This window comes from Vulpes lagopus, chromosome 3 (genome assembly GCF_018345385.1).
Source record: "Vulpes lagopus strain Blue_001 chromosome 3, ASM1834538v1, whole genome shotgun sequence".
Lineage (NCBI taxonomy): Eukaryota > Metazoa > Chordata > Mammalia > Carnivora > Canidae > Vulpes > Vulpes lagopus.
In genome coordinates, this window is record NC_054826.1 from 33,465,682 (window position 1) to 33,492,884 (window position 27,203).

Consider the following 27,203-nt stretch of genomic DNA (forward strand, 5'->3'; position numbering starts at 1 on the left):
GTGCTCCCAGCCCCACTTTGAATTTGACTCTACCTTTCCGACTTATGACTCACAGAGAAAATCAGAAGACATCAGAATGAAATACCTTCCTCGGGACACCTGGGTGGCTCAGGGCCTGATCCCAGATTCCCAAGATGGAGTCCCACATCAGGCCCCTTGCATGGAGCCTGCTTCTCCTCTCTCTGCCTGTATCTCTGCCTCTCTTTCTGTGTCTCCCACGAATAATAAATAAAATCTTTAAAGGGATCCCTGGGTGGTGCAGCGGTTTGGCGCCTGCCTTTGGCCCAAGGCGCGATCCTGGAGACCTGGGATCGAATCCCACGTCGGGCTCCTGGTGCATGGAGCCTGCTTCTCCCTCTGCCTGTGTCTCTGCCTCTCTCTCTCTCTCTCTGTGACTATCATAAATAAATTAAAAAAAAATTAAAAAAAAAATCTTAAAAAAAACAAACCCAAAAACACCTTAAAAAAAAACAACAAAAAAAAACCCGACAACAAACACCTTCCTTTTCCAGCCAGATCTACAAACCCACCTGCACCTATTTCCATATTCTCACTTGTCCTTTCTACTTGTGATCTGGATACAATCCCTCTTGACTTCTCATATCACTCCTGTATTTATTACCATTTCTCCATGCAACCAGCTTTTCCTCTTCCATCAGCATAAAAATATGCCCTATTATCTTCCATTTAATACTCCCTTTACTACCATGTACCTCCTCTGGCTTCATGTCTATGCACATTTGTACAAAAAACAAGTCTCCATGTGTATCTTGACTACTGTACCCCAGTCTCTTGAATTCACTCCAACCAGACTTCTCCTCTAGCATTCTAGTGCTTATGTCAAATATCCAAACTAGAGTGAAAAGACATCTTTGGGAGAGTAGTAGATGAAGCGGTGAGGAAAAGGGTGGTGCCCATTCAGGCAGTTTATGTGAAATAATCCTGGTGATCGAGGCGGAGGCAGCACCCAATGCCAGACTACTGTCCCAATCCAGAGGGAGAGCTGCAAACAGGGACAGAGTTAAGTCCTCTGACATTCTGAGAGTAAATGTTATCTCCAAGAGCAAATATTGAGGGAGGAAAGGGGAGAAAGAGGGTATTTCCTACATTTGGAGGCTAACTGAAGAAATCAGATGTGAAGAATGAGGAAAGTACACTATTGTAGAAATTAAAGAAATAAAAACAGAGTGAGAAGGACAGTAAGGACCTGGAAGTCACAGGAATAAATGATACCATGGGCTCAGGGAATGGTTAATACCTATACATGGCTTCCTCTGAGGAATAAGGAAGTGAAGATAAAGCAAATGCAAAATATGCTCATTAACAAAAACAAATTACCAGTACAGATGACACAGTACTTACCCAATGGCTACTAAATCTTCATGATGAGGTGAGCAAGTAAGACAGAAAATTGTCCTGGGTTCTATAAAGAGGTGCTGGCTGTCATTTCGGTTAAGCCAGTAACAGAAAACTACTCCTTTTTCATCTCCAGATACTATTAAATCCTTTACTTGAGGAGACCAATGCAGTGCTGATATTGTATGCTTTAAAACAAAACAAAAATACATTGCTTTTCATTTGTCAGTGCTGAATTTTTACTTCATTTTTAACTTGTATAATACTAGACACATTGATACATACTTAATAAATACCGTTAGTACCACTTGTATGCCAAGAGTACATTAACCAAATGGTAGAAGAATTTAAGCTCCTAAGGATTAAAGAACTATTTAAAAACATTTCTTCCTTTAGCTTAATTGAAAGTTCTTACTAAGATTGAGTCTTTTTCTTTTCTACATTCTCTCAAAAGATAGGCTTAGTAAGTAATCATCTGGTTTAGAAACAAATTTTGTTCATTCATTTACAGTTTATGTCAGGAGTCTTTTCCATGTTAAAAAACCAGATAGTAGACATTTTAGACTTTGTGTGCCATACTGTCTCTGGTACAACTACTCTGCTGTTGTAGTATGCAAACAGCCAATACTTAAATGAATGACTGAGGGTGTGTTCCAATAAAACAATTTGCAAAAACAGGCAGCACAGTAGTTTGCTAACCTCTGGTTTATATGTATCTCCTTCCAAAAAAAGTTTTGAGGCATCTTACAATTTATATATAGAATATAGAGCTTCTCATCCAAATAATGGACATTATTATAAAAGTTAACTTGCACAGATGAGTTAGCGTACTTGAAACAAAAGAACCCCTCAGCAAATATATAATAACGGTCTGAGAAACCGGTAAGCCACGGTACCTGATGGAGTGCATGTTCTGTCACAACTGTTTTTGTTTCCGCATCCCAGATTTTCACAGTTCCATCATCAGAGCTGGTGGCGCAGAGGTTGTATTGACCCGGATGATGAGAAAACGTGAAGCCAGAGACCCTTTCGGTGTGTCCCACCAACTCCCCTACGACTTCAAGCAAAACCGGACTTCAGGTTAGAGTGCTACCTAAGATTCCTGGGAGAATCATAATACTGATGTTAGACGAGTGGGACTTCACTTATCCCATGGCATAACAAAAATATCCAGGCACTCACAATCAGAAATCCCAAGTGCTGGTTCTGGCTCTGCCACGGGACTTCAGCCCAGTCATTTTATCTCCTTGAGCCTCACTCTTTTCAACCGTAAAATGCTGCTGATATCCCTTGATGTTCACAGTTCACAGGCTGAGGAGCGGCTCAAATGAAGAATGTAAAAGTGATTCTTATTTAAACGTGGCCCAGAGGTCATTTGGGAAAGAATAAATAACTGGCTTGCCATATCCCAAGGCAAAATCTAAACCTAGTTTGGAGCCTGAAAGCATCTGGCTCAACTCATTCATCTTCAGGAAACAGGTATCATCTATTTCCAGGACGTTGTTTAGGGCCTGGAGCTGTAGACAGCCCCGGAACGCAGGGAGGCTCCCAGGGGACAGTGTGCGCTGCGTGGGGGAGGGAGGCCACAGGTTATCAACGCCTGGCTCTATAAAGGGGTAACTCGAGGGAGCGAGCGGTTCTACGCGAGAGCGCCAGGAGGCGGGGCCGCGCAGCCACAACGTGGTGTAACTCAATCCTGGAGACGCGGACGCAACTCAGCCTGGTATCCTTCTGCCAACCTGGGCCTCAGTTTCCCCACCTGTAGGAAAGGGTGCCTAGAAACCCTCCCTCGGCGCCTACGACGAACCCAACAAGGCATGAGGGCGGGGGCTCAAAGCGGGGAGTTACCTCGAAATGGGGGCGTCCCAGGGATCGCGCCAGCGCTTGGGCCCACGCGCACAAGGAAGACGGAGGTCCGCGCTGCGAAGCCGAAGAGGCCCCCGGGCACGGCATCGCTGCAGCGGGCGCAGTACCAGTTAGGAGAGGGCGGCAGCGTGCGCGGCTCCTGTCCCATGATCACGGGCCAGCAGGGACGAACGAAGGAACCCCAGGAGCAGACCGTTCGCAGCCCCACGCCGCAGCCAGGAAGGGGGCGGGGCTGGCTCGGAGCCCCGCCTCGCCGGGCCCGCCGCTACGGCGCGCGCCGAGGCCCAGGCCGCACCGCGAGCGCCGCTCCTGCTGCTGCCGCCGCCGCTGCCGCCGCCGCCGCCGGGCTGGGAGGGGCGGCCGCGCGCGCCGGGCTCTGCCTCCCGCCGCCCCGGGCCAGGAGTCCCGGCGCTGCCGAGCCCAGCCTGGGGGTCAGGCTTTCTCACCTCCCACAGCAAAGTACTAATTATAGCGTTAGACCGACTAGTGGAGTCACCTCGACCAGCCGTTTTAATTTTTTAATTTTTGAATAGTTCAGCCACTATTCCATCAAGTAGTTGTGAACGCTCTGTGCCAGGGTACTTCGCTAGCTCCGGAGATTCTGTAAAGAGACCTGCAACAAGCCAGTTAACCAAAAGATAAACGTTCGAATCAAATCAAAAAAGACCAGGAGAGTTAGTTTCTGCAACCGCGAGGAAATTCTGGCTCTAGTCTTAGCACTCAAAGAGGAGCAGAATCGAGTGACTTGATGGAGTGCCGGCTCTGAAGGGCAACGTATGTGGAGTTGCGGGCTCCGCGCCCGGCTCTCCTGCGGCGCGGCGCTTGTTTGCACAGGGTATGTGGCGGCCCTGGATGGGACGAACGAAGCCGGAAATCTATCCTAACGGGGAGAGGCCAAGCATGTTTTTGAATGTGGGTAGGGGCACCACTTGGGGAGGCACCCGGGCCTAGGCTGAATTAGTGGTTTTGCCGGTTGTTGTTGGAGATACCTTAACCTGCCCCAATCTGCTTTCTCGTTGGCAGGAAGGTGATAACCCGTGCCTTGTCGGATTGCTGTGAGGAATTCACAGATTCAGTGAGACGCCTGCCCGGCATATGTGGTAGCACGTGGCCGATGAGTAATGATTTATCTCTTGTAGATCAACCTGGAGATTAACACAGGGATTAGGGCGTCATACTTTATATTTGAGCTGTTTGTTCTTTAAAAGCGCTTTCCACACGACCTCTAGTGATCTTCACAACAAGCCTGTGCCGCTTTTCTGTTTTGCTGAGGAAACAGGTCCACCCACGTTAGGTGGCTTGTTCACCGTCTCTTTTCCTACTCTTCCTGGCCACTCGTGAGGGGAGGTTTCTCAATTTTTCTGGATCTCCATGAATGTCCGTACACTCACAGTCTTCGGCCTGTGTTAAAGTCACTCACTCCCAGGCAAAGTTGTCCGGCTCACACCTCAGGCGCGGGCGGAGCGTTCGCAGTCCCCGAGACAGCACCCGGGGCGGGAGTACTGCCGGGTCTCGCGCGGGGGCAGGCAACCTGAGAACTGCGCATGCGCGTGGTCCCGGCAGTGCGTGAACTCGGAGGCTTCCGTAGAGGGAGGGAGAAAGATGGCGGCGGCAACGCTGGAGCGTTTGGGTAGGGATTTCTTAGTGGTTTAGGCGCCGTAGGAGGGAATGGAGGTGGAAATCTGAACTGACTGCTTGTGTTGATGTTTCAGGTGCATCATGGATGCCGAACCTGCGGGGGAAGCTGGCCTTAGGGTAAGTCTTTTCACCCCGGAGTTGCAGAGGACTCAAGGACTCCTTACCGGTTTGTCAGTTAATTCCTGGTGGGCGCCTGTGTGCCACCCTCGGCCCTTAGGTTCTGTGGCTGTGGAAACGAACGAGACAGCCAGTCTCCGCTTGGTCACTCTATCTTTCCATCGCCGTGCTGCATGGCTCTGAGGGAATCAGGATAACTGGTTATTCAAGGGACATTGTGAATCTCTTCTGGACAGTCTCTGAGCATGGTTAACGCTTTTCCCAACGGTGTTGGGAGCGTCCGACTTTTCTAGTTCGCTCTCGTTACTGCTTACCATGAGCAGGGGCTGTATCGGAGACAACCGCGCTTTACAACGTGTCTAGCGTCGTGTTAAACGCCTTGTATGTTTGATCTCATTCTCATAACATCTTTCATAGTGTAGGTATTGCTACACCCATTTTTCAGACAAGGAAATTGAAGCTCCTCAAAGTAAAATGACTTGCCTAAGGCTGCCCTAGTCATCGGAAATTTTAAAGCTTTATACTATATTCTCCAGAGCATTCTTAGACCTCAGAACAAAAGTTTTTTTTCGTTAGGGAAATGCAGTTAAGTCAGGACTGGCAAGGAGCCTTTTTCTGTCACCTTCTTCTTGTCTGTCTTCCCCTCTTCTGCAGTACAACTGTTGATATTTGGAGATTGATAATCTGGCGCATTTGTTGGAACTTATTTTGGTTTAGTTCATAGGCTTTCGGAAACCGGTAAGTTGGGTGTGAATCCACTTTTTAAACCGTATGATTTTGGAAAGATTACTTATCTTTCCTAAGTTTTAGTACTTAAATATGCGAGGAGAGTAATATTAGTACCCATGCCTTGGATTTTTTTACAAGGATTAAATGAGGTAATGTATATGAAGTGTTTAGTATAGTGCATAGCATATAACAATCCCACTCTAAATTCTAGCTGCTATTAATGTTTTTTTTTTTTTATCATTATAAACTATTACTGAGTTCCCATTATATTTAGCTGTTTCCAGTTCCTGGGTCAGGGGAGTGAACAGGTGGGCTAAAGAAAATGGGAGGCACTGCTCCTTAGGATTTGTCTGCAATTTGCTTTTTTAAGATTATCTTTATCTTTTATCATCCCACCCTAGTATGCTGATTTACTTTTTCTGAATATGCTGTCTATTTATTTGCTTCTGGGCATTCATCCTGTGCCTTCACTTCCTGTCTATATAGGAGTTCTAATTATTTAAAACCCTGTTCAGATGTTTCTTCTTTAGGAGATTTCTCAGATCTCACTGAGAAGGAAGGTAACTATCCTTTTAGCATGCATGTCTTCATAGTGGCTTCATGTTATGTGTCTGTGCTCTTTACTAGCTTTTATACTCTGGATAGGTAGGGATACTTCTTGTTTCTCTTTATAGTTCCAGGATGGAGTTTTGCAGAAAGAATATTTTTTAATGATTGTTGACCTAAATTGTCCTGCACTGACTTGTACGTGGAAGCTCTGAGCAAGCAACTTCAGCAGTTTAGTTTTGGTCTTTTCATCTATGTAATACAGGAGAGTTCAATTTTGCTGGATAATCCCTAAGGCTCTTTTTAGTTTTGAAGTTATATAATTTTATGAATCTCTATTTTGGACTTTATTATTATAATTTTAAAAGATTGATTTATTTTAGAGAGGAGTGGAAGAGGGAGAGGGAGAGTGAATCCCAAGCAGATCCCAACTGAGCAGGGACTGTGAGGCCAGGTTCTATCCCAGGACCCTGACATCAAGACCTGAGCCAAAATCAAGAGTCAGACACTTAATTGAGCCACGCAGGCTCCCCAAAAATCTGGCTTGCTAACTATACACATGTTTATGACATGGTAACAGGAACCTTTTGGAACCGAGAAGTCATGTTCCTTAGTCTGCAAAAACCTCTCCCCTCCGCCCTGGCCCCATCACTTTAGCTAATAGTGACTCAGCTGGGGCCAGTTTTGCCCCCACTCCCTACCTCAACTCCCCTGAGACATTTGCCAATGTCTGGGGACATTTTTGGTTGTCACAACTCAGGCGGGGGTGCTGCTGGCATTTAGTGGCTAGAGGTGAGGAATTCTGCTAAACATCCTATAAGATACAGGATAATCCTTACAACAAAGAATGATTTGGTTCAACATGTCAATATTGCAGAGATTGAGAAACTTCTGAGTTTATTAGGGTCAAAAGTTGCTGAAATTTTTTTTTTTTTATTTGTTTGCTAAACTCTTGTTTCCTTGTTTGATTGTCCTTGACTTTCACAAAATGGAATTTTATTGAGTTATGACAATGTGCACATCACTTCAGCCCTTTTAGATTCTTATTGAGGCAAGGATGTTCTTTTATTCAGTCTCAAGTGTGGTATTAACTTAATGTTAGCAAAAGTAAATTGGGAACAAAGAATTTTTTACCTTGATGTGTATAGTAGCATGATATTCTCATGGTAAGCCAGATGCCGGTATTATCTTCACTTGGGATTTGGGTATACCTTGTACTAAAATTCAAAATGACCTTTGAATAATAAATGGGAAGTATTATTTCTCAAATTGTGACTTTAGAAACTTTGAAATACTGTTTAATCTGAATTCTTAATCCTAAAATTTGGTTTGTATCTGCTACTCTTTAATGTATCTAATGGCTATGGGAAGAATTTGGAAGGTAATACTTAAACTGAATCCTTAAATGTTGGTAGATGGAAGACATAAGAGTAACAGGAGTAAGAAAATTCATATGCTAGTTTCAGTATACCACCCACTCTCTATTTGAACTCTGGCAGTCTCACCATAATGGGGTACCTGTGTATCTGCTGTGTGTACAGACACTTTGGAGAGTTGGTTCAGGCCTACCTTTCTTCATCCACTTTACAGAGATCTAGTGAAGCTAAAGGGATTTGAACTTCCCAATAAATGAGGATATAGTAAATATTAGTAAGAAAAGTTGATCCTTTGATGCCTTTTAGTTTTTTAAAAAGGTTTTAACTAGTTTTTAATTCTTTAGAATGCTAGCAATGAACTAAAGTGCTAGACAGACTTAAAATTTAATATTTGTTGGAAAAAATTTTACAGGCGGAAATGGATTCTAGCAATAATTCAGGTTCTCATTTGTTAATTTCACAAATTTCCTTTTCTTGAGTTCATTTTCTCTGGTGAATGTTAACAGTGTTTCTTACATAAAAAGGTCTTAAAAGTTGTAAGTTTCAAATTACATAGTTAAGTTTTGAATTAAAGATTTTCAGTTCACCTTATGATTGCTTCATTTTCTGCTTTAACTCTGTTGTTCCAACAGCTGACCAGGAGAGGGTGAATAAGAACTTTTGATTTAATATACTTTTGAATTAAGTGCTCTGTTTGGAATATTTTAATTTAATTTTATTAAATATAATAATTTTATTATAGTTGTTTAGTATGTGCTTGATAATTCGTTTTATGAGCCATTTGAGCCCTGAAAGTATTGTAGGTATTCAGACATCTTTGTCATTATTAATTCAAAATGTGTTTAATTTATTAAGCACCATATTTAATTTATCAAATGTGTATTGCCTTGAGTATAAGACACTGTGCTAGATATCATGGGCCTCACCCTGAAGCATTTTCAGACTGGTTGATATAACAGTGGTTTCAATCTTTCTTTTTTATAAATTGAAGTTTGATTTGCCAACATATAGTATACTACCCAGTGCTCATCTCATCAAGTGCAGCCCTCAGTGCTTGTCATCCAGTCACCCCATCCCCCCGCCCACCTGCCTTCCACTACCCCTTGTTCCTTTCCCAGAGTTAGGAGTCTCTCATATTTTTTTTTTAAAGATTTTTTATTTTTATTTATTCATGAGAGAGAAAGAGAGAGAGCATAGACACAGGCAGAGGGAGAAGCAGGCTCCATGCAGGGAGCCCGACGTCGGACTCGATCCCGGGTCTCCGGGATCACACCGTGGGTGGAAGGCGGCATTAAACTGCTGAGCCACCTGGGCTGCCCGAGTCTCTCATATTTTGTCACCCTCTCTAATTTTTCTCATTTTCCCTCTTTTCCCCTATAATCTCTTTCATTATTTCTTATATTCCCTGTATGACTGAAACCATATAATTACTGTCTTTCTCCGATTGACTTACTTCACTCAGCATAATACCCTCCAGTTCTATCCACTTTGAAACAAATGGTGAATATTCGCCCTTTCTAATGGCTGAGTAATATTCCATTGTATACATATACCACATCTTCTTTATCCATTCATCTTTCAATGGACACTGAGGGTCCTTCCACAGTTTGGCTTTTGTGGACATCGTTGCTATAAACGTTGGGGTACAGGTGTCCTGGCGTTTCACTGCATCTGTATCTTTGGGGTAAATCCCAGCAGTGCAATTGCTGGGTCGTAGGGCAGATCTATTTTTAACTCTTTGAGGAACCTCCACACAGTTTTCCAGAGTGGCTGCACCAGTTCACATTCCCACCTGCAGTGCAGGAGGGTTCCCCTTTCTCCACATCCTCTCCAACATTTGTTGTTTCCTGTTTTGTTAAGTTTTAGCATTCTCACTGGTGAGGGGTGGTATCTCATTGTGTTTTTTTTTTTTTTTCTCATTGTGGTTTTGATTTGTATTTCCCTGATGGCAAGTGATGTGGAGCATTTTCTCATGTGCTTGTTGGCCGTGTCTGTGTCTTCTTCTGAAATTTCTGTTCATGTCTTTTGCCTATTTCATGATTGGATTGTTTGTTTCTTGGATGTTGAGTTTAATAAGTTCTTTATAGATACTAGCCCTTTATCTGATAGGTCATTTGCAAGTATCTTCTCCCATTCTGTAGGTTGTCTTTTAGTTTTGTTGACTGTATCCTTTGCTGTGCAGAAGCTTTTTACCTTGATGAAGTCCCAGTAGTTCATTTTTGCTTTTGTTTCCCTTGCCTTCATAGATGTATCTTGCAAGAAGTTGCTGTGGCCAAGTTCAAAAAGGGCGTTACCTGTGCTCTCTAGGATTTTGATAGATCCTTGTCTCACATATAGATCTTTCATCCATTTTGAGTTTATCTTTGTGTATGGTGTAAGAGAATGGTCTAGTTTCATTCTTCTGCACGTGGCTGTCCAATTTTCCCAGCACCATTTATTGAAGAGACTGTCCTTTTGCCGGTGGATAGTCTTTTATTTTTAATTTTTTTTTAAATTTTTTTTAATTTTTTATGATAGTCACACACACACACAGAGAGAGGCAGAGACATAGGCAGAGGGAGAAGCAGGCTCCATGCACCGGGAGCCCGATGTGGGATTCGATCTCGGGTCTCCAGGATCGCGCCCTGGGCCAAAGGCAGGTGCCAAACCGCTGCGCCACCCAGGGATCCCTGGATAGTCTTTCCTGCTTTGTCAAATATTAGTTGACCATAGAGTTGAGGGCCCATTTCTGGGTTCTCTATTCTGTTCCATTGATCTATGTGTCTGTTTTTGTGCAGTACCACACTGTCTTGATGATCACAGCATTGTAGTACAGCTTGAAATCCGGCATTGTGATGCCCCCGACTCTGGTTTTCTTTCTTTCTTTCTTTTTTTTTTAATAATAAATTTATTTTTTATTGGTGTTCAATTTGCCAACATACAGAATAACACCCAGTGCTCATCCCATCAAGTACCCCCCTCATTGCCCATCACCCATTCACCCCCACTGCCCGCCCTCCTCCCCTTCCACCACCCCTAGTTCGTTTCCCAGAGTTAGGAGTCTTTATGTTCTGTCTCCCTTCCTGATATTTCCCAACATTTCTTTCCCTTCCTTTATATTCCCTTTCACTATTATTTATATTCCCCAAATGAATGAGAACATACACTGTTTGTCCTTCTCTGATTGACTTACTTCACTCAGCATAATACCCTCCAGTTCCATCCACGTTGAAGCAAATGGTGGGTATTTGTCGTTTCTAATGGCTGAGTAATATTCCATTGTATACATAGACCACAGCTTCTTTATCCATTCATCTTTCGATGGACACCGAGGTTCCTTCCACAGTTTGGCTATTGTGGCCATTGCTGCTAGAAACATCGGGGTGCAGGTGTCCTGACGTTTCATTGCATCTGAATCTTTGGGGTAAATCCCCAACAGTGCAATTGCTGGGTCGTAGGGCAGGTCTATTTTTAACTCTTTGAGGAACTTCCACACAGTTTTCCAGAGTGGCTGCACCAGTTCACATTCCCACCAACAGTGTAAGAGGGTTCCCTTTTCTCCACATCCTCTCCAACATTTGTGGTTTCCTGCCTTGTTAATTTTTCCCATTCTTACTGGTGTGAGGTGGTATCTCATTGTGTTTGGATTTGTATTTCCCTGATGGCAAGTGATGCAGAGCATTTTCTCATGTGCTTGTTGGCCATGCTATGTCTTCCTCTGTGAGATTTCTCTTCATGTCTTTTGCCCATTTCATGATTGGATTGTTTGTTTCTTTGCTGTTGAGTTTAAGAAGTTCTTTATAGAACTTGGAAACTAGCCCTTTATCTGATACATCATTTGCAAATATCTTCTCCCTTTCTGTAGGTTGTCTTTTAGTTTTGTTGACTGTATCCTTTGCTGTGCAGAAGCTTTTTACCTTGATGAAGTCCCAATAGTTCATTTTTGCTTTTGTTTCTTTTGCCTTCATGGATGTATCTTGCAAGAAGTTGCTGTGGCTGAGTTCAAGAAGGGTGTTGCCTATGTTCTCCTCTAGGATTTTTATTTTTATTTATTTATTTATTTATTTTTTATTTATTTATTTTTTTTATTTTTAATTTTTTTTTATTTATTTATTTATGATAGTCACAGAGAGAGAGAGAGAGAGAGGCAGAGACACAGGCGGAGGGAGAAGCAGGCTCCATGCACCGGGAGCCCGATGTGGGATTTGATCCCGGGTCTCCAGGATCGCGCCCTGAGCCAAAGGCAGGCGCCAAACCGCTGCGCCACCCAGGGATCCCTCCTCTAGGATTTTGATGGAATTTTGTCTCCCATTTAGATCTTTCATCCATTTTGAGTTTATCTTTGTGTATGGTGAAAGAGAGTGGTCTAGTTTCATTCTTCTGCATGTGGATGTCCAATTTTCCCAGCACCATTTATTGAAGAGACTTTCTTCCAGTGGATAGTCTTTCCTCCTTTATCGAATATTAGTTGACCATAAAGTTGAGGGTCCACTTCTGGATTCTCTATTCTGTTCCATTGATCTATGTGTCTGTTTTTGTGCCAGTACCATACTGTCTTGATGACCACAGCTTTGTAGTACAACCTGAAATCTGACATTGTGATGCCCCCAGCTATGGTTTTCTTTTTTAAAATTCCCCTGGCTATTCGGGGTCTTTTCTGATTCCACACAAATCTTAAGATGATTTGTTCTAACTCTCTGAAGAAAGTCCATGGTACTCTGATAAGGATTGCATTGAATGTGTAAATTGCCCTGGGTAGCATAGGCATTTTCACAATGTTAATTCTTCCATGAGCATGGAATATTTTTCCATCTCTTTGTGTCTTCCTCAATTTCTTCTGGAGTGTTCTGTAGTTTTTAGGGTGTAGATCCTTTACCTCTTTGGTTAGGTTTATTCCTAGGTATCTTATACTTTTGGGTACAATTATAAATGGGATTAACTCCTTAATTTCTCTTTCTTCAGTCTCATTGTTAGTGTATAGAAATGCCACTGATTTCTGGGCATTGATTTTGTATCTTCCCTTCCACATTGTTGAATTGCTGTATGAGTTGTAGCAGTCTTAGGGTGGAGTCTTTTGGGTTTTCTAGGTACAGTGTCATGTATCTATGAAGAGGGAGGCTTTGACTTCTTTGCCAATTTGAGTGGCTTCTCTTTCTTTTTGTTGGCTATTGCTGAGGCTAGGACTTCTAGTACTATGTGGAATAGCAGTGGTGAGAGTGGACATCCCTGTGGTGTTCCTGATCTTAGGGGAAAGGCTCTCAGTTTTTCCCCATTGAGAATGATATTTGCTGTGGGCTTTTCATAGATGGCTTTTAAGATGCTGAGGAATGTTCTCTCTATCCCTATACTCTAAAGAGTTTTGATCAGGAATGGATGCTGTATTTTGTCAAATGGTTTCTCTGCATCTATTGAGAGGATCATATGGTTCTTGTTTTTTCTCTTGTTGATATGATCTATCACGTTGATTGTTCTGTGAGTGTTGAAGCAACCTTGCATCCCGGGGATAGATCCCACTTGGTCATGGTGAGTGATCTTCTTAATGTATTGTTGGATCCTTTTGGCTAGTATCTTGTTGAGAATTTTTGCATCTGTGTTCATCAGGGATATTGGTCTATAATTCTCCTTTTTGGTGGGGTCTTTCTCTGGTTTTGGAATCAGGGTGATGCGGGTCTCATAAAACGAGTTTGGAAGTATTCCATCCCCTTCTATCCTCTGGAACAGCATTAGTAGAATAGGTATTGTTTCTTCTTTAAACATTTGATAGAATTTCCCTGGGAAGCCATCTGGCCTTGGACTTTTGTGTCTTGGGAAGTTTTTGATGACTGCTTCAATTTCCTTGCTGGTTATTGGCTTCTTCAGGTTTTCTATTTCTTCTTGTTCCAGTTTTGGTAGTTTGTGGTTTTCCAGAAATGCATCCATTTCTTCTAGATTGCCTAATGTGTTGGCATATAGCTGCTCATAATATGTTTTTAAAATTGTTTGTATTTCCTTGGTATTGGTTGTGATCTCTCCTCTTTCATTCATGATTTTATTAATTTGAATCTTTTTTCTTTTCTTTTTTTTAAAATTTTTTTAAATTTATTTATGATAGTCACACAGAGAGAGAGAGAGAGAGAGAGAGGCAGAGACATAGGCAGAGGGAGAAGCAGGCTCCATGCACTGGGAGCCCGATGTGGGATTCGATCCCGGGTCTCCAGGATCGCGCCCTGGGCCAAAGGCAGGCGCCAAACCGCTGTGCCACCCAGGGATCCCTCTTTTTTCTTTTTAATAAGGCTGGCTAATGGTTTATGTATCTTATTAATTTTCAAAGAACCAACTCCTGGTTTTGTTGATCTGTTCTACAGTCTTTTGGTCTCTATTTCACTGAGTTCTGCTAGATTGTTTATAATCTCTCTTCTGTTGGGTGTAGGTTTTACTTGCTGTTCTTTCTCCAGTTCCTTTAGGTGCAGGGTTAGCCTGTGTATTTGGGTTTTTTCAATTTTTTTGGGGGGGCTTGTATTGTGATGTATTTTCCTCTTAGGACTGCTTTTGCTGGGGATCCCTGGGTGGCTCAGCAGTTTGGCACCTGCCTTTGGCCCAGGGCATGATCTTGGAGTCCTGGGATCGAGTCCCACGTCGGGTTCCCAGCATGGAGCCTGCTTCTCCTTCCTCCTGTGTCTCTGCCTCTCTCTTTCTCTCTATATATCTATCATGAATAAATAAGTGAATAAATCTTAAAAAAAAAAAAAGGACTGCTTTTGCTGTATCCCAGAGATTTTGAATGCTTGTATCTTCATTTTCATTAGTTTCCATGAATCTTTTTACGTCCTCTCTAATTTCCTGGTTGACCCATTCATCTTTTAGTAGGATGCTCTTTAACCTCCTTGTGTTTGAGTTTCTTCCATATTTCTTCTTGTGATTGAGTTCTAGTTTCAAAGCATTGTGGTCTGAAAATATGCAGGGAACAATCCTAGTCTTTTGGTATTGGTTGAGACCTGACTCGTGATCCAGTACGTGGTCTATTCTGGAAAAAATTCCATGTGCACTTGAGAAGAATGCGTATTCAGTTGCTTTTGGAAAGTTCTGTATGTATCTGCGAAATCCATCTGGTCCAGTGTATCATTTAAAGCTCTTGTTTCTTTGGAGATGTTGTGCTTAGAATATCTGTTCATTTGCAGAAAGTGCCGTGTTGAAGTCTCCTACTATTAGTGTATAATTATCTAAGTATCTCTTTACTTTGGTTATTAATTGATTGATATACTTGGCAGCTCCCACAGTAGGGGCATAAATATTCATGATTGTTAGGTTCTTGTTGGATAGATCCTTTAAATATGATACAGTGTTCTCTTCATCTTATACTACAGTCTTTGGTATAAACTTTAATTTATCTGATATGAGGATTGCTACCTCAGCTTTCTTTTGAGGACCATTTCAGTGGTAAATGGTTCTCCAACCTTTCATTTTCAGGCTGGAGGTGTCCTTTGGTCTAAAATGAATCTCTTGTAGACAGCAAATAGATGGGTCTTGCTTTTTTTTATCCACTCTGAAATCCTGCGTCTTTTGATGGGATCATTTAGCCCATTCATGTTCAGAGTAGCTATTGAAAGATAAAATTTAGTGTCATTGTAATACCGATTCAATTCCTGTTTGTGGATTATTTCTTTGGGCTTCCTCTTTGTTTTACAGGGTCCTCCTTAATATTTCCTGCAGAGTTGGTTTGGTGGTCACATACTCTTTCAGTTTCTGCCCATCCTGGAAGCTTTTTATCTCTCCTTCTATTCTGAATGACGGCCTTGCTGGATAAAGTATTCTTGGCTGCATGTTCTTCTCTTTTAGTACCCTGAATATATCCTGCCAGCCCTTTCTGGTCTGCCAGGTCTTTGTGGAGATATCTGCTGTTAATCTGATATTTCTCCCCATATAACTTTAGAATCTCTTGTCTCGAGCTGCCTTTAGGATTTTCTCTTTATCTTTGGAATTTGCAAGTTTCACTATTAAATGCGAGGTGTTGAACAGTTTTTATTGATTTTGCAGTAAGGGGATCCTCTCTGTCTTGATCTGAATGCCTGTTTCCCTCTCCAAATTAGGGAAGTTCTTAGCTGTGATTTGTTTAAATATACTTTCTGGCCTTTTCTCTGTCTCGGCATCTTCTGGAACCCCAATTATACGTAGATTCTTCCTTCTCAGACTATCATTTATTTCCCTTAGCCTTTCCTCATGGTCTCTTAATTGTTTTTCTCTTTTTTCATCAGCTTCCTTCCTTACCATCAACTTGTCTTCTATGTCACTCACTCTTTCTTCCATCTCATTAACTCTAGCCATTAGCACATCCAGTTTGGATTGCATCTCATTTAATTTATTTTTAATTGGGATGCATGGCTGGCTTTGCGGTTAAGCGGCTGCCTTTGGCACAGGGCGTCTCAGGAGCGAGTCCCACTTCGGGCTCCCTGCATGGAGCCTGCTTCTCCTTCTGCCTGTGTCTGCCTCTCTCTTTCTCTGTGTCTCATGAATAAATAAATAAAATAAAACAAATTTACAATTTATTTTTAATTTTGGCCTGATTAGATCTTAATTCTGTAGTCACGAAGTCTCTAGAGTCCTTTATGCTTTTTTCCAGCACCAGTAGCTTTATAATTGTGCTTCTGAATTGGCTTTCTGACATCGAATTGAAATCCATATTCTGTAACTCTGTGGCAGAGAGTGCTGTTTCTGATTATTTTGTTCAGTGCAGAGTGGCTGTATGAGCGGGGTGAGTCAAGAATAACAACCACAACCTAACTAAATTCCATCCTAGATGATTCTGACGAGGTCAGAGACCAGAAAATGAAAAAGAAGATCAGAACGAAATGAAACAAAAGGACCACTGAAGTAAAAAACAAATTTTAAAACAAAGTAGTAAAAAAATAAAAGACCGAAAATCCCAAAGAAGGAGGAAAAAAGAAAAAAAGAAGAAAAAAAAAAAAGAAAAAGAAAAAAGAAAAAAAGGGGGGACTGGGAGATGGTGGTGGTGAAGAAGTGGTAGTGGAGGGAGAATGTAGTCTACCTGAGGGGTCCTAAAGGGTGGTTCTCTTTGTTCTGAGTATATTAAGTTCTGTATGTTAGAAGATGCTCAATCCCAAATTTATATAAATCAGCAATACTTGTAGATAGCCCCAACATTGACCACCAAAATATAAACAAGATAAAAGAGGGGGGCAGAATGGGAACAAAGGGAGAATATAATCTCCCAGAATGAACCGGCATGGTATTCCACTTGGTTATGGGTGTATGTTAGTCATGTTTTAGAAGGTATTAACTTCCACCATTTTAGAATGAAACGAGGCAGAGAAAACAAAAACCCATATCATATATCTCCCAAAATTAAATTGAATATGTTGAAGGGAATCCAGAAATGAAAAGTATGTCTAAGACATGTAATTGTAGAAATATGGAAGTCAAAAAGGAAGAAACTTAAAAATGAAGAGCTGGTAAAATATTGTGGTTAAGGTGGGAAAAGAGAAAAAACTAAGTTTTTAGTCTGATATAAAAGCGAGTATAATGGAAAAAGGAAAAAAAATTTTAAAAGAGGGGAAACCCTCTCGTTCTATATATTATATTCCCTTGATTTTCCCTTGGTCCTGGAGCTTTCCAGCACTGCTTGGCCAAGAATGCTCTTCCCTGTTCTTCCAGCTGGTCTTCTGGGGGAGGGGTGCTGTGCTGATTCTCAGGTGTGTGTACCTGGGGGAGATGCCCCATCCCCTGCCGGGTGCCAGGCTCAGTGGGAGTTGTTTACCCCGTGAGGCCTCTGCTCCCTGGTGGCCCCGTGTCTCCCAGGCACAAGGTGAAGCAAGAAGGAAAAACAATGGTGGCGGCCAGATTTCCAGCTCTGGAGTCAGTTCCCTGCGAGTAACTAACGCAGTCTCCCAGTCCACACTGGCCTAGATGCTCCCAGGGCCGACGCAGATGTGCTGCTCTGCACAGCTTGGGGGGGCACCCAGCAGCAGGAGAGTCCTTGCTTCTGCCTGTTCCGGGGGAACGTGGGATCACCAGCTTTGTCCTTTTGGGCGCCCTGGGATCCGGGGCCCTGTGCTGCTGGAATCGGACTACTAGGGGCTGCAACTCTATTAACAGTGGTTTCATTGAAGAATTAAATAGAAGCCAAGGGGTTTGTGTTTCTGTAATTCTATGTCAACAATGAGATTCAGGATATAATTAAAGTTCAGAAAGCCCCTACAGATAATGTACTCCAATTCCTGTTTTCATAAAAAAATGGAGGCCCAAAGAGTTGGTGAACTTAGTGTGCCTATGAATTACAGCAGGAGAGAGGCAAATGATCATAATTGCAAATATGAGAAGGTTTGAAATTGTGTAATATAAAGTTTATAGTTCACAGTGTTCAGTTTTTTGGAGAATAGGAGAGATGAACTGTTGAGAGGGCCTGATTTAAAATTAATACTAGCCATCAGTGTTTATCATGTGCTAGACATCATAAGGGGCAGTACATTAATTATTTATCCACCATTAACAGAATGAAGTGGGTATTATTCTAAAAGCAATAACATCAATTTTATTGAGCCTTTGTAAGTGTCAGGTTAAATATTTTACTTAAAGTATCTTATTTGAGCTCTTCAAGAAGCCTATGAGGTAATTATGGTTATTACTCCATTTACCAATGAGAAAACGGAACTCTGGAAAGTTATGTGGTGTCCCCAAGGCCATTTACGTTGTATTAGAATTAAGATTAGACCCAGGTTTACTTGACTCCGTAATCTCTGCCCTCATCACTTAGCTTACATTTTTTTTTTAATGGAAAGTCTGCCCTCCAACATTGTGTATCCTAGTCTTGTGCTTTTCAGTTAAAATAGTGGAACCTAAGAGTGGATGGCAAAGATTTTGTCAAGTATTGTGGTGGTACTGATCTTAATATCGGGATATAAAGTGGTGAATTTGAGGTAGAGTAAGAGAAATGAGCCAGTAGGAAAATAGGTTTTTAGAATCCTCTGGTCTAGGCCTGTGCCATCCGCCGTCTTGTGCGAAGCAAGGTGGCCCCCACGTTCCCCGAGCGACTTCTCCGCTTCTGCCTCGACCGCCCCTTGATCACAGACATGTCTCGGGACCGGTTCCGGAGCCGCGGCGGCGGCGGCTTCCACCGGCCCTCCGCTCCCCGCCGCCGGGCATGGGCCTCAATCAGAACCGGGGGCCCGTGGGGCCCGGCCCGGGCCAGGGCGGCCCCACACCCCCGATCCCGCCACCACCTCCGCAGCAGCAGCAGCAGCAGCCGCCGCCGCATCAGCCGCCGCCGCATCAGCCGCCGCCGCCGCAGGACTCGTCCAAGCCTGTGGGTCCTCAGGGGCCCGGCCCGGCCCGGCGCCGGGAGTGGGCAGCGCGCCCCGGCCTCCGGCTCGGCACCGCCCGCGACTCCTCCGACCTCGGGGGCCCCACCCCCACCCCGACCCCGACCCCGCTGCCCGCGCCACCGAGCAGCGGGGTCCCCACCACCCCGCCCCAGGCCGGGGGCCCGCCCGCCGCCTCCGCCCGCAGGGGGCCGGACCTGGGGCCGAAACAGGGCCCAGGCCCCGGAGGCCCGAAAGGCCGCAAAATGCCGGGCGGCCGAAGCCCGGCGGCGGCCCGGGCCTGAGTACCCCCGGCGGCCACCCCAAGCTGCCGCACCGGGGTGGGGGGAGCCGCTTGGAGGGCGGGGCGGGGGGGAGCCGCGCGGAGGGCGGGAGGGGGAGAGCCGCGCGGAGGGCGGCAGCGCCACCAGCAGCACCGCCAGGGGCCCCCGCCCGGCGGGCCCGGCGGCCGCAGCGAGGACATCCCCGACTCGGAGGGGTTCAAAGCCAACTTGTCTCTGCTGAGGAGGCCCGGAGAGAAAACCTACACGCCGCGCTGCCGGTTGTTGTCGGGAATCTACCTGCTGACATCACGGAGGATGGATTCAAAAGACTCTGCTAAATACGGAGAACCAGGAGAAGTTTTTATCAACGAAGGCAAAGGATTTGGGTTTATTAAACTTGAATCTAGGGCATTGGCTGAAATTGCCAAAGCTGAACTGGATGATACACCCATGAGGGGTAGGCAGCTTCGGGTTCGCTTTGCCACACGTGCTGCTGCCCTGTCCGTGCGAAATCTTTCACCTTGTTTCCAGTGAACTGTTGGGAGAAGCCTTTAGCCAATTTGGGCTGTTGTAATCGTGGATGATCGTGGGAGATCTACAGGGAAAGGCATTGTTGAATTTGCTTCTAAACCAGCGGCAAGAAAAGCATTTGAAAGATGCGGCAAAGGTGTTTTCTTACTGACAACAACGCCTCGTCCAGTCATTGTGGAACCACTTGAACAATTAGATGATGAAGATGGCCTTCCTGAAAAACTTGCACAGAAGAATCCAATGTACCAAAAGGAGAGAGAAACACCTCCTCGTTTTGCCCAGCATGGCACATTTGAGTATGAATATTCTCAGCGATGGAAGTCCCTGGATGAAATGGAAAAACAGCAAAGGGAACAAGTTGAAAAAAACATGAAAGATGCAAAAGACAAATTGGAAAATGAAATGGAAGATGCCTATCATGAGCATCAGGCACATCTTTTGCGTCAAGATCTGATGAGAGGCCAGGAAGAATTAAGATGCATGGAAGAACTTCACCATCAAGAAATGCAGAAACGTAAAGAAACGCAACTAAGGCAAAAAGAAGAACGGCGTAGAAGGGAAGAAGAGATGTTCATTTTTTTTTAAAATTTTATTTATTTATGATATGCACACAGTGAGAGAGAAAGAGAGGCAGAGACACAGGCAGAGGGAGGAGCAGGCTCCATGCACCGGGAGCCCGACGTGGGATTCGATCCCGGGTCTCCAGTATCGCGCCCTGGGCCAAAGGTAGGCGCCAAACCGCTGCACCACCCAGGGATCCCGGAAGAAGAGATGATGATTCGGCAGTGTGAGATGGAAGAACAAATGAGATGCCAAAAAGAGGAAAGTTACAGCCAGATGGGCTACATGGATCCAAGAGAAAGAGACATGAGAATGGGTGGTGGAGGAGCAATGAACATGGGAGATCCCTATGGTTCAGGAGGCCAGAAATTTCCACCTCTAGGTGGTGACAGTGGCATAGGTTATGAAGCTAATCCTGGAGTCCCACCAGCAACCATGAGTGGTTCCATGATGGGAAGCGACATGCATACTGAGCGCTTTGGGCAGGGAGGTGCGGGACCTGTGGGTGGACAGGGTCCTAGAGGAATGGGGCCTGGAACTCCAGCAGGATATGGTAGAGGGAGAGAAGAGTATGAAGGCCCAAACAAAAAGCCCTGATTTTAGATGTGATATCTAGGTTTTCATTCCAGTTTGTTTTTGTCTTTTCTTGTTTAGATACCAATCTTTTAAATTCTTGCATTTTAGTAAGAAAACTGCCTTTTTATGGATGTTAGCAGTTTATTGACCTAATATTTGTAAATGGTCTGTTTGGGCAGGTAAAATTATGTAATGCAGTGTTTCAAACAGGGGAATTTTTTTCCTTTTTATTTCCTTTTTTTTTTTTTTTAACTGTATAATGTCCGTCAAGTTATGGCAGTGTACCTTGTGCCACTGAATTTCCAAAGTGTACCAATTTTTTTTTACTGTGCTTCAAATAAATAGAAAAAATAGTTATAATATGGATCTTCAACTTTGCCATTCATGCACATTAGGCTAGGTATTCCACTTTGAAAGCATGAGCGTGTCTAGGCCTTTGAATGGCACATGCCATTTCTGGGAAATGTATCTGTAGGCTAAGTATTGCTTTCTAAAAATAAGTACCCCCTTGTTTTAAAAAGAAGAAATGCATATTGAAGTAGTTTCATGATTTGATTTGTTTGGCATTATAGGAAGCAAGCTGGTGCTAAGTATTTTTAAATGGTTATGTAAGCAAGCTGAACTGTAAATCTTCCTTCAGGAATGTGTATTAAGATTATGGAATGGGTGAAAGACTATTGATAGGGGAGAAAGTGGGTATGACTGAATGGATCTTTATAGCCCTATGATCTATCCTTTCTTTGAAAGTTTCTGAAGAAAAGTGGAAAGATCATTCTGTTGCATTCCTCCATTCTTGTTTTTAAAAGAACAAGTCCCAAGCCCTACAAATGGCTTGTACTGAACTTTCACATTTGAATTAAAGATTGTTAAACATGAAAAAAATAAAATAAAATAAAATCCTTTAGTCTAAATGGTTTTAAAATTAAAAACAAAGGCCTTGCTGAATGTATTATCCAGTTGCATAAATTGTGTGAACATCTGCCAATTTACAACAACTTTGAATATTTAAGTCTAGGTTAAATATTTACTCTGTATCCATGTGCCAGATATTGTCCTTAGTGCTGGAATACAGAGGATGTTATGCTTGCCCTCAGAAGGCTCAAATCTATACACTTACTACAGGAACTCATTCTACAGCCACCTTACAGTACCATAGTCCCAACTCACTGCTCCATGGCTGGCAAGAACAGAGTACAAAGATAGTGGAGAGAGTGGTTGTCTGGGAGAAGGGATTGAGTGATGCCTTGCATTGAGGTGACATTTGAGCTAGAGCTTAAAACAGGATAAGTGTTTCATTCAGGAGACAATGATTAAGGAAGAAACAATATAATCAAAAGTATAAAGATCTGAAAATATATGGTTTGTTCAGGGAACAATGAATGTCTCTGTGGCCTGGCCATAAGGTTAGATGAGCCAAGACGGCCAGTTTCAAGTTAGATTATAAAAGGCCTTTTGTGTCTTCCTAGGAGTTTAGACTTTATATTCTGTATAGTAGGGAAACACCAAGTTTGTGTGTTATTTGGATATACCTAGATATAAAAAAAGTAGATAATATGATGAACCCTCATGAACCCAACTTCAACAATAACTCATGGCAAGTCTTGTTTTATCTGTGGCCCCTACTCTATCATATTTTGAAACAAATCCCGTATAGCATACTATTTAATCAGTAAATATTTCACTATATAGCTCATTAAGAAGTAACCAATATCCAGTTAATGTTCAAGTTTCCAATGGTTAAATAACTGTTGTACTTTTAAAATTATAATAATCTACATATTGAAATTAATCGATATTTCTCTTAAGTCTTAATCAGTAGGTTCTTTATTTAGCTCTTTCTTTTTCCCATTGTAGTTTATTGAAGAAAGTGGGCTGTTTGTCTTGTAGAATTTGTACGGCTTGAATTTTGCTGAGCACATCCATCTCCTATTGCTAAACATGTTCCCCTGTCTCTGTATTTCCTGTATTGAATCTAGAAACTTAATTAATTCAGGTTTGTTTTTTGTAGAGAGACTACTTCATGGACGGTGGGTAGTGAGTTCTTTCCTCAGGAGGCAAATAATGCCACCTTTATCCATTATTTTCTTAGGGATTACAAAATATTGTGATTTGTCTTGCCTACTTACCAAAATTGAGGAATTCTACAGGTCAGGTCAGGGATCCATTGTGTCTTCTTTAAGTCTATTTTAGGACTAAGCTGACTTCTATTAGAGAGTTAGTATTTTTTGGCCAGTCAGGGCAAGAGATCTTGAGTTAATTACTGTTTATTATTTGATTATGATAGTTATCAACTTTTTACTCTTATTTTGCAGTGGACTAGCTTTTTGTGGTATTTTATGTAAAATTGTTCTCTATTAATGAATACATCTAGACTCTTTACGCTTGCAATCCTTAAATAATTTTGATCAAAATAGAGCTGATGTGGTTCAGGAGATACATAAGCTCTGGAAAAAATTCTAAGTGTTTTTTGTTTTATAGGCTTCTCTCATCCCACAATGTTTTACCCCAGTCCTATATCCACATGAGTGGGTCTCTGGACATTTCTCGAAAATGGGAAAAGAAGAATAAAATTGTTTATCCTCCACAGTTGCCTGGAGAACCTCGGAGACCAGCAGTAAGTTTGTGGGTAGAAATAATCTCTTGGGGCACCTGGGTGGCTCAGTTGGTTGAGCATCTGACTTTGGTTTTGGCTCAAGTCATGATTTTGTGGTCATGAGAATGAGCCCTGCATTGGACTCTGCACTCCGTGCAGAGTCTGCTTCATATTCTTTCTCCCTCTGCTCCTCCCCACTCATGCACGAGCTCTCTCTCTCAAATATATTTTTTTTTTAAGAAAGAATCTCCTTATTTTGATAAAGAGCTTTTACTCTTACATGACTAGCATTGATTTACTGTTCCATGTGAAGGAAGGGAAAAAGTATACCTCAATTTGTGTGATCATTTGATTGATACAGAAGTTCTACATTTATCTTCTTGGTAGTTTTATTTTTATTTATTTATTTTTGTTGTGGATAGGGTTTTTTTGTTTGTTTTTTGTTTTACATTTTTAAAATTTAAGTTCAGTTTGCCAACATACAGTATAACATCCAGTGCTCATCCCATCAAGTGCCCTCCTCATTGCCTGTCACGCTTCTTGGTAGTTTTAAAAGATTGTCTGTTTTACTTATTTGTTTGCCTTGACCTAGCCTTCTGTTGGGAGCTTTAACTCTAAAACTAAACTAATAACTTGAGATATCCTGACAGATTTTTGATTCTTAAGAGGCTTGCTAATACATTCTTGGTAGTGAAGCACGAGGGGTTGGCAGGAATGACTTAAACTGTTAACCATATTTAAATCATATGTGTGGTTTGCCAACATTTTAAATTTGAACGTAGACACACTTAGTTGTGATTTTTTTGTTTGTAATTCACAAAGCTTTGAACTAAGGTTTGAATTTCATCATTGGATTGCTTTCAGAGATACTGAATTTTATCTCATCTTTAGCTGCTCGGAATTCTTTTTTCCTCCAAACTGCTTGTGAGAGTTCTAGCCTGAGATACAAGACTAATTTCCAGCTTAATGGGAATTTGCTGTGGAATAACATAGGTATCTGTCACAAAGCTTAGACAAGTAATGACGGCATAAACAAGATGGTAACATTTAAATCCTTAAGAAAATAAACTGTGGTGAGTGGTTAGAAATAGAATTAATTATTAATTAATAAATATTGTTAATAGAATCGGTAGTGTTAATTATAAGTCATCCAGTTTAGAAAACATCTTTTAAAGGCCTTTGGGATTTAAGGCTACTGTATAATCAGTTTCATCTAAGTAATGTTATTTGCTTAGTTTTTATAGGAATTTGACAGCTTGCCTTTCATTAGCATTCAGTTGCCAAGTTTTGGTCTGAGTTAGTACAGTTTTATGTTTTCTTTTTTTTCTTAGAGGAGTTAATTTGTTGATTTAGAGAGCTCCTACTTCTTTGGGGAATAAAAGAGAAAAAGATGCTAATAGTTCAAGTGTATAACTTTCTAACTTCCATATTTTATCTTACCATCAGAACTTAAAAGTTAGATTTGTGGCAGAATCTGTGCTAATTTTATAATTAACAATATTTAGGAGGAGTGACATATTTTTATGAATATCATAAATAAAAAATTTCCTATTATTAATGAGCTTTCTTAACTTGAGCTCTTTGAATTTAGATTTTTTTTTTTTAAGATTTTATTTATTCATGAGAGACAGAGAGAGAGGCAGAGACACAGGCAGAGGGAAAAGTAGGATCCATGCAGGGAGCCCGATGTGGGACTTGATCCCAGGTCTCCAGGATCACGCCCTGGGCTGAAGGCAGCACTAAACTGCTGAGCCACTTGGACTGCCCCGAACCTAGATGTTAATTGAGAAAGACATCATGACATTTGTCAGGTCCAGAATCTAAAAGAAAAAATTTGTATTTCATGGTACTAGTCTTTTTGGCATTAAACTAAATGCACTTTAAGATATATCCCAAATGGCAAAATTCAAGTAGTTAACAAGTAGATCACAGATTTTGTTTGAGTAATCCTCTTGGGAACAAATTATGACTTTTAGAAAATAACATTTCCCGACTCTAAATAGTATTTAGTAAATTGACAGTGGTGCGTTTGTACCTGTTATGAGTGAAATATTAATGTCCTTCATTAAATACCTAGCTTAATAATGGAGTAGTTTGCATACCTAGCCACATAGTTCTTATGCTGTCATTATGTGCAGCAGTGTGACCTTGTACTTGCCAATGTGCTAACTGCAAACATTTTAAAAACTAGTTTTATCCCTAATTTAAAAGGAGGTCAGATAGGGACACCTGGGTGGCTCAGTCAGTTAGGCGTCCAACTCTTGGTTTTGGCTCAGGTCATGATCTCAGGGACGTGAGATCAAGCCTTGTGTCAGAGTCAGCCTAACAGTCTCTCTTCCTCTGTCCCTCCTACCTCCCCAGCCTCATACTTGCTCTCTCTCTTGTGCACTCTGTCTCTCTCTCTCAAATAAACGGATAAATAAAATATTAGAAAAAAATAAAAGGGAGTCAAATAATATTTACTGTTCTAACTCATTCTGATATTCAGCATTGAAATATGTTTTTTTTTTTTAAGATTTTATTTATTTATTCATGAAAAACACAGAGAAAGGCAGAGACGTAGGCAGAAGGAGAAGCAGGCTCCATGCAGGGAGCCCTATTTGGGACTCGATCCTGAGACCACGGATCATGCCCTGAGCCAGGGGCAGGTGCTCAACCGCTGAGCCACCCAGGCGTCCCTGAAATATGAAGTTAAATAATAGTGGATCAGTAGTGAATAAATCCTATAGCAGTAAATTAAAATGCATGTCACCAATTTAGGCACATTTAGGCCATTCCTATTATTTTTAAGACTTTTTCTAATTTAGCTAACATCAATTTCCAAATAGCATAGACTCCTATAGACTTTATCTTACTTGTGGCTACATCAGGGTAAAGAAAATGAGCCAGAAAAAAATTAAATGGTTTTCTTCATAATAGGCCTTGTTAATTTGGGCTTGAGTTTACTTTTGCACTATCTGTGAAGAAAGCTATATTAAATAAACTAAAAATATAGTGACACTATATTAAAACTATTTGAACAACCATTTCTATAGGAGGCATGTTTTTAATTTATGGATTAATTGACATACTGATAAGTCATACTTATAAATCATAAATCTCAATAAATTATAAATCTCAATAGAGCATCCTGGAAAGCTCTAGTTTGGACTTTTATTAGGCAACACTTTTTTTGCTCTAGTTTGGACTTTTATTAGGCAACACTTTTTTTACTTTTTTTAGCTCTAGTTTGGACTTTTATTAGCTCTAGTTTGGACTTTTATTAGGCAACACTTTTTTTTTTTTTTTTTTTTTAGTGAGAGTGTGTGTGGATGGGGAGGAAAATTAGGGGAGAGGGGCAGAGAGAAAAGGAGAGAGAGAATCTCAAGCAGGCTCTATGCCCAGCACAGAGCCCAATGCAGGACTCAATTTCAATGACCCTGAGATAATGACTTGAGACAAAATCAAGAGTTGGATGCTTAATTGACAGAGCCACCCATGTGCCCCATTTGGTCATAATTTTTTTTTTTTTTTAACGATTTTATTTATTTATTCATGAAAGACACAGAGAGTGGCAGGGACACAGGCAGAGGGAGAAGCAGGCTCAAGGCAGGGAGCCTGGTGCTGGAATTGATCCTGGGACCCCAGGATCACGCCCTGGGCCAAAGGCAAGTGCTAAACCACTGAGCCATCCACGGATCCCAGACAATCTTTTTATCGTTTAGTTATATGCAAAATAAATTAGTTTCTTTGGAAGTTAGTGGTTTAGACATTTTGCAAC

General features: G+C 42.0%; 2 protein-coding genes and 1 pseudogene across 6 annotated transcripts in view; 2 read left to right on the forward strand and 1 right to left on the reverse strand.

The window, feature by feature from the left end:
• Positions 1 to 3,491, reverse strand: part of GEMIN5 (gem nuclear organelle associated protein 5) — a 39,529-nt gene extending 36,038 nt beyond the window's left edge. For both annotated transcript variants that reach the window (XM_041748942.1, XM_041748940.1), the window contains exons 1-3: positions 3,205 to 3,491; positions 2,253 to 2,413; positions 1,363 to 1,544 (exon numbers count right to left, since the gene is read on the reverse strand). In XM_041748942.1, coding sequence (XP_041604876.1) covers positions 1,363 to 1,544; positions 2,253 to 2,413; positions 3,205 to 3,370 — 509 coding nt within the window. In that variant the 5' untranslated portion in view covers positions 3,371 to 3,491. The remainder of the gene's footprint in view (positions 1 to 1,362; positions 1,545 to 2,252; positions 2,414 to 3,204) is intronic.
• A 317-nt stretch (positions 3,492 to 3,808) lies between these two features.
• MRPL22 (mitochondrial ribosomal protein L22) overlaps positions 3,809 to 27,203 on the forward strand; it is a 44,694-nt gene continuing 21,299 nt past the window's right edge. The window contains exons 1-4 of one of the 4 annotated variants that reach the window (XM_041748943.1): positions 3,809 to 4,057; positions 4,246 to 4,340; positions 4,935 to 4,977; positions 23,329 to 23,464. In XM_041748943.1, the coding sequence (XP_041604877.1) occupies positions 3,999 to 4,057; positions 4,246 to 4,340; positions 4,935 to 4,977; positions 23,329 to 23,464 (333 nt within the window). In that variant the 5' untranslated portion in view covers positions 3,809 to 3,998. Of the gene's footprint in view, positions 4,058 to 4,245; positions 4,341 to 4,760; positions 4,853 to 4,934; positions 4,978 to 23,328; positions 23,465 to 27,203 lie in introns of those variants that run through there. The other 3 variants (XM_041748944.1, XM_041748946.1, XM_041748945.1) reach the window with 3 other exon arrangements.
• On the forward strand, positions 17,461 to 21,732 carry LOC121487344 (annotated as a pseudogene).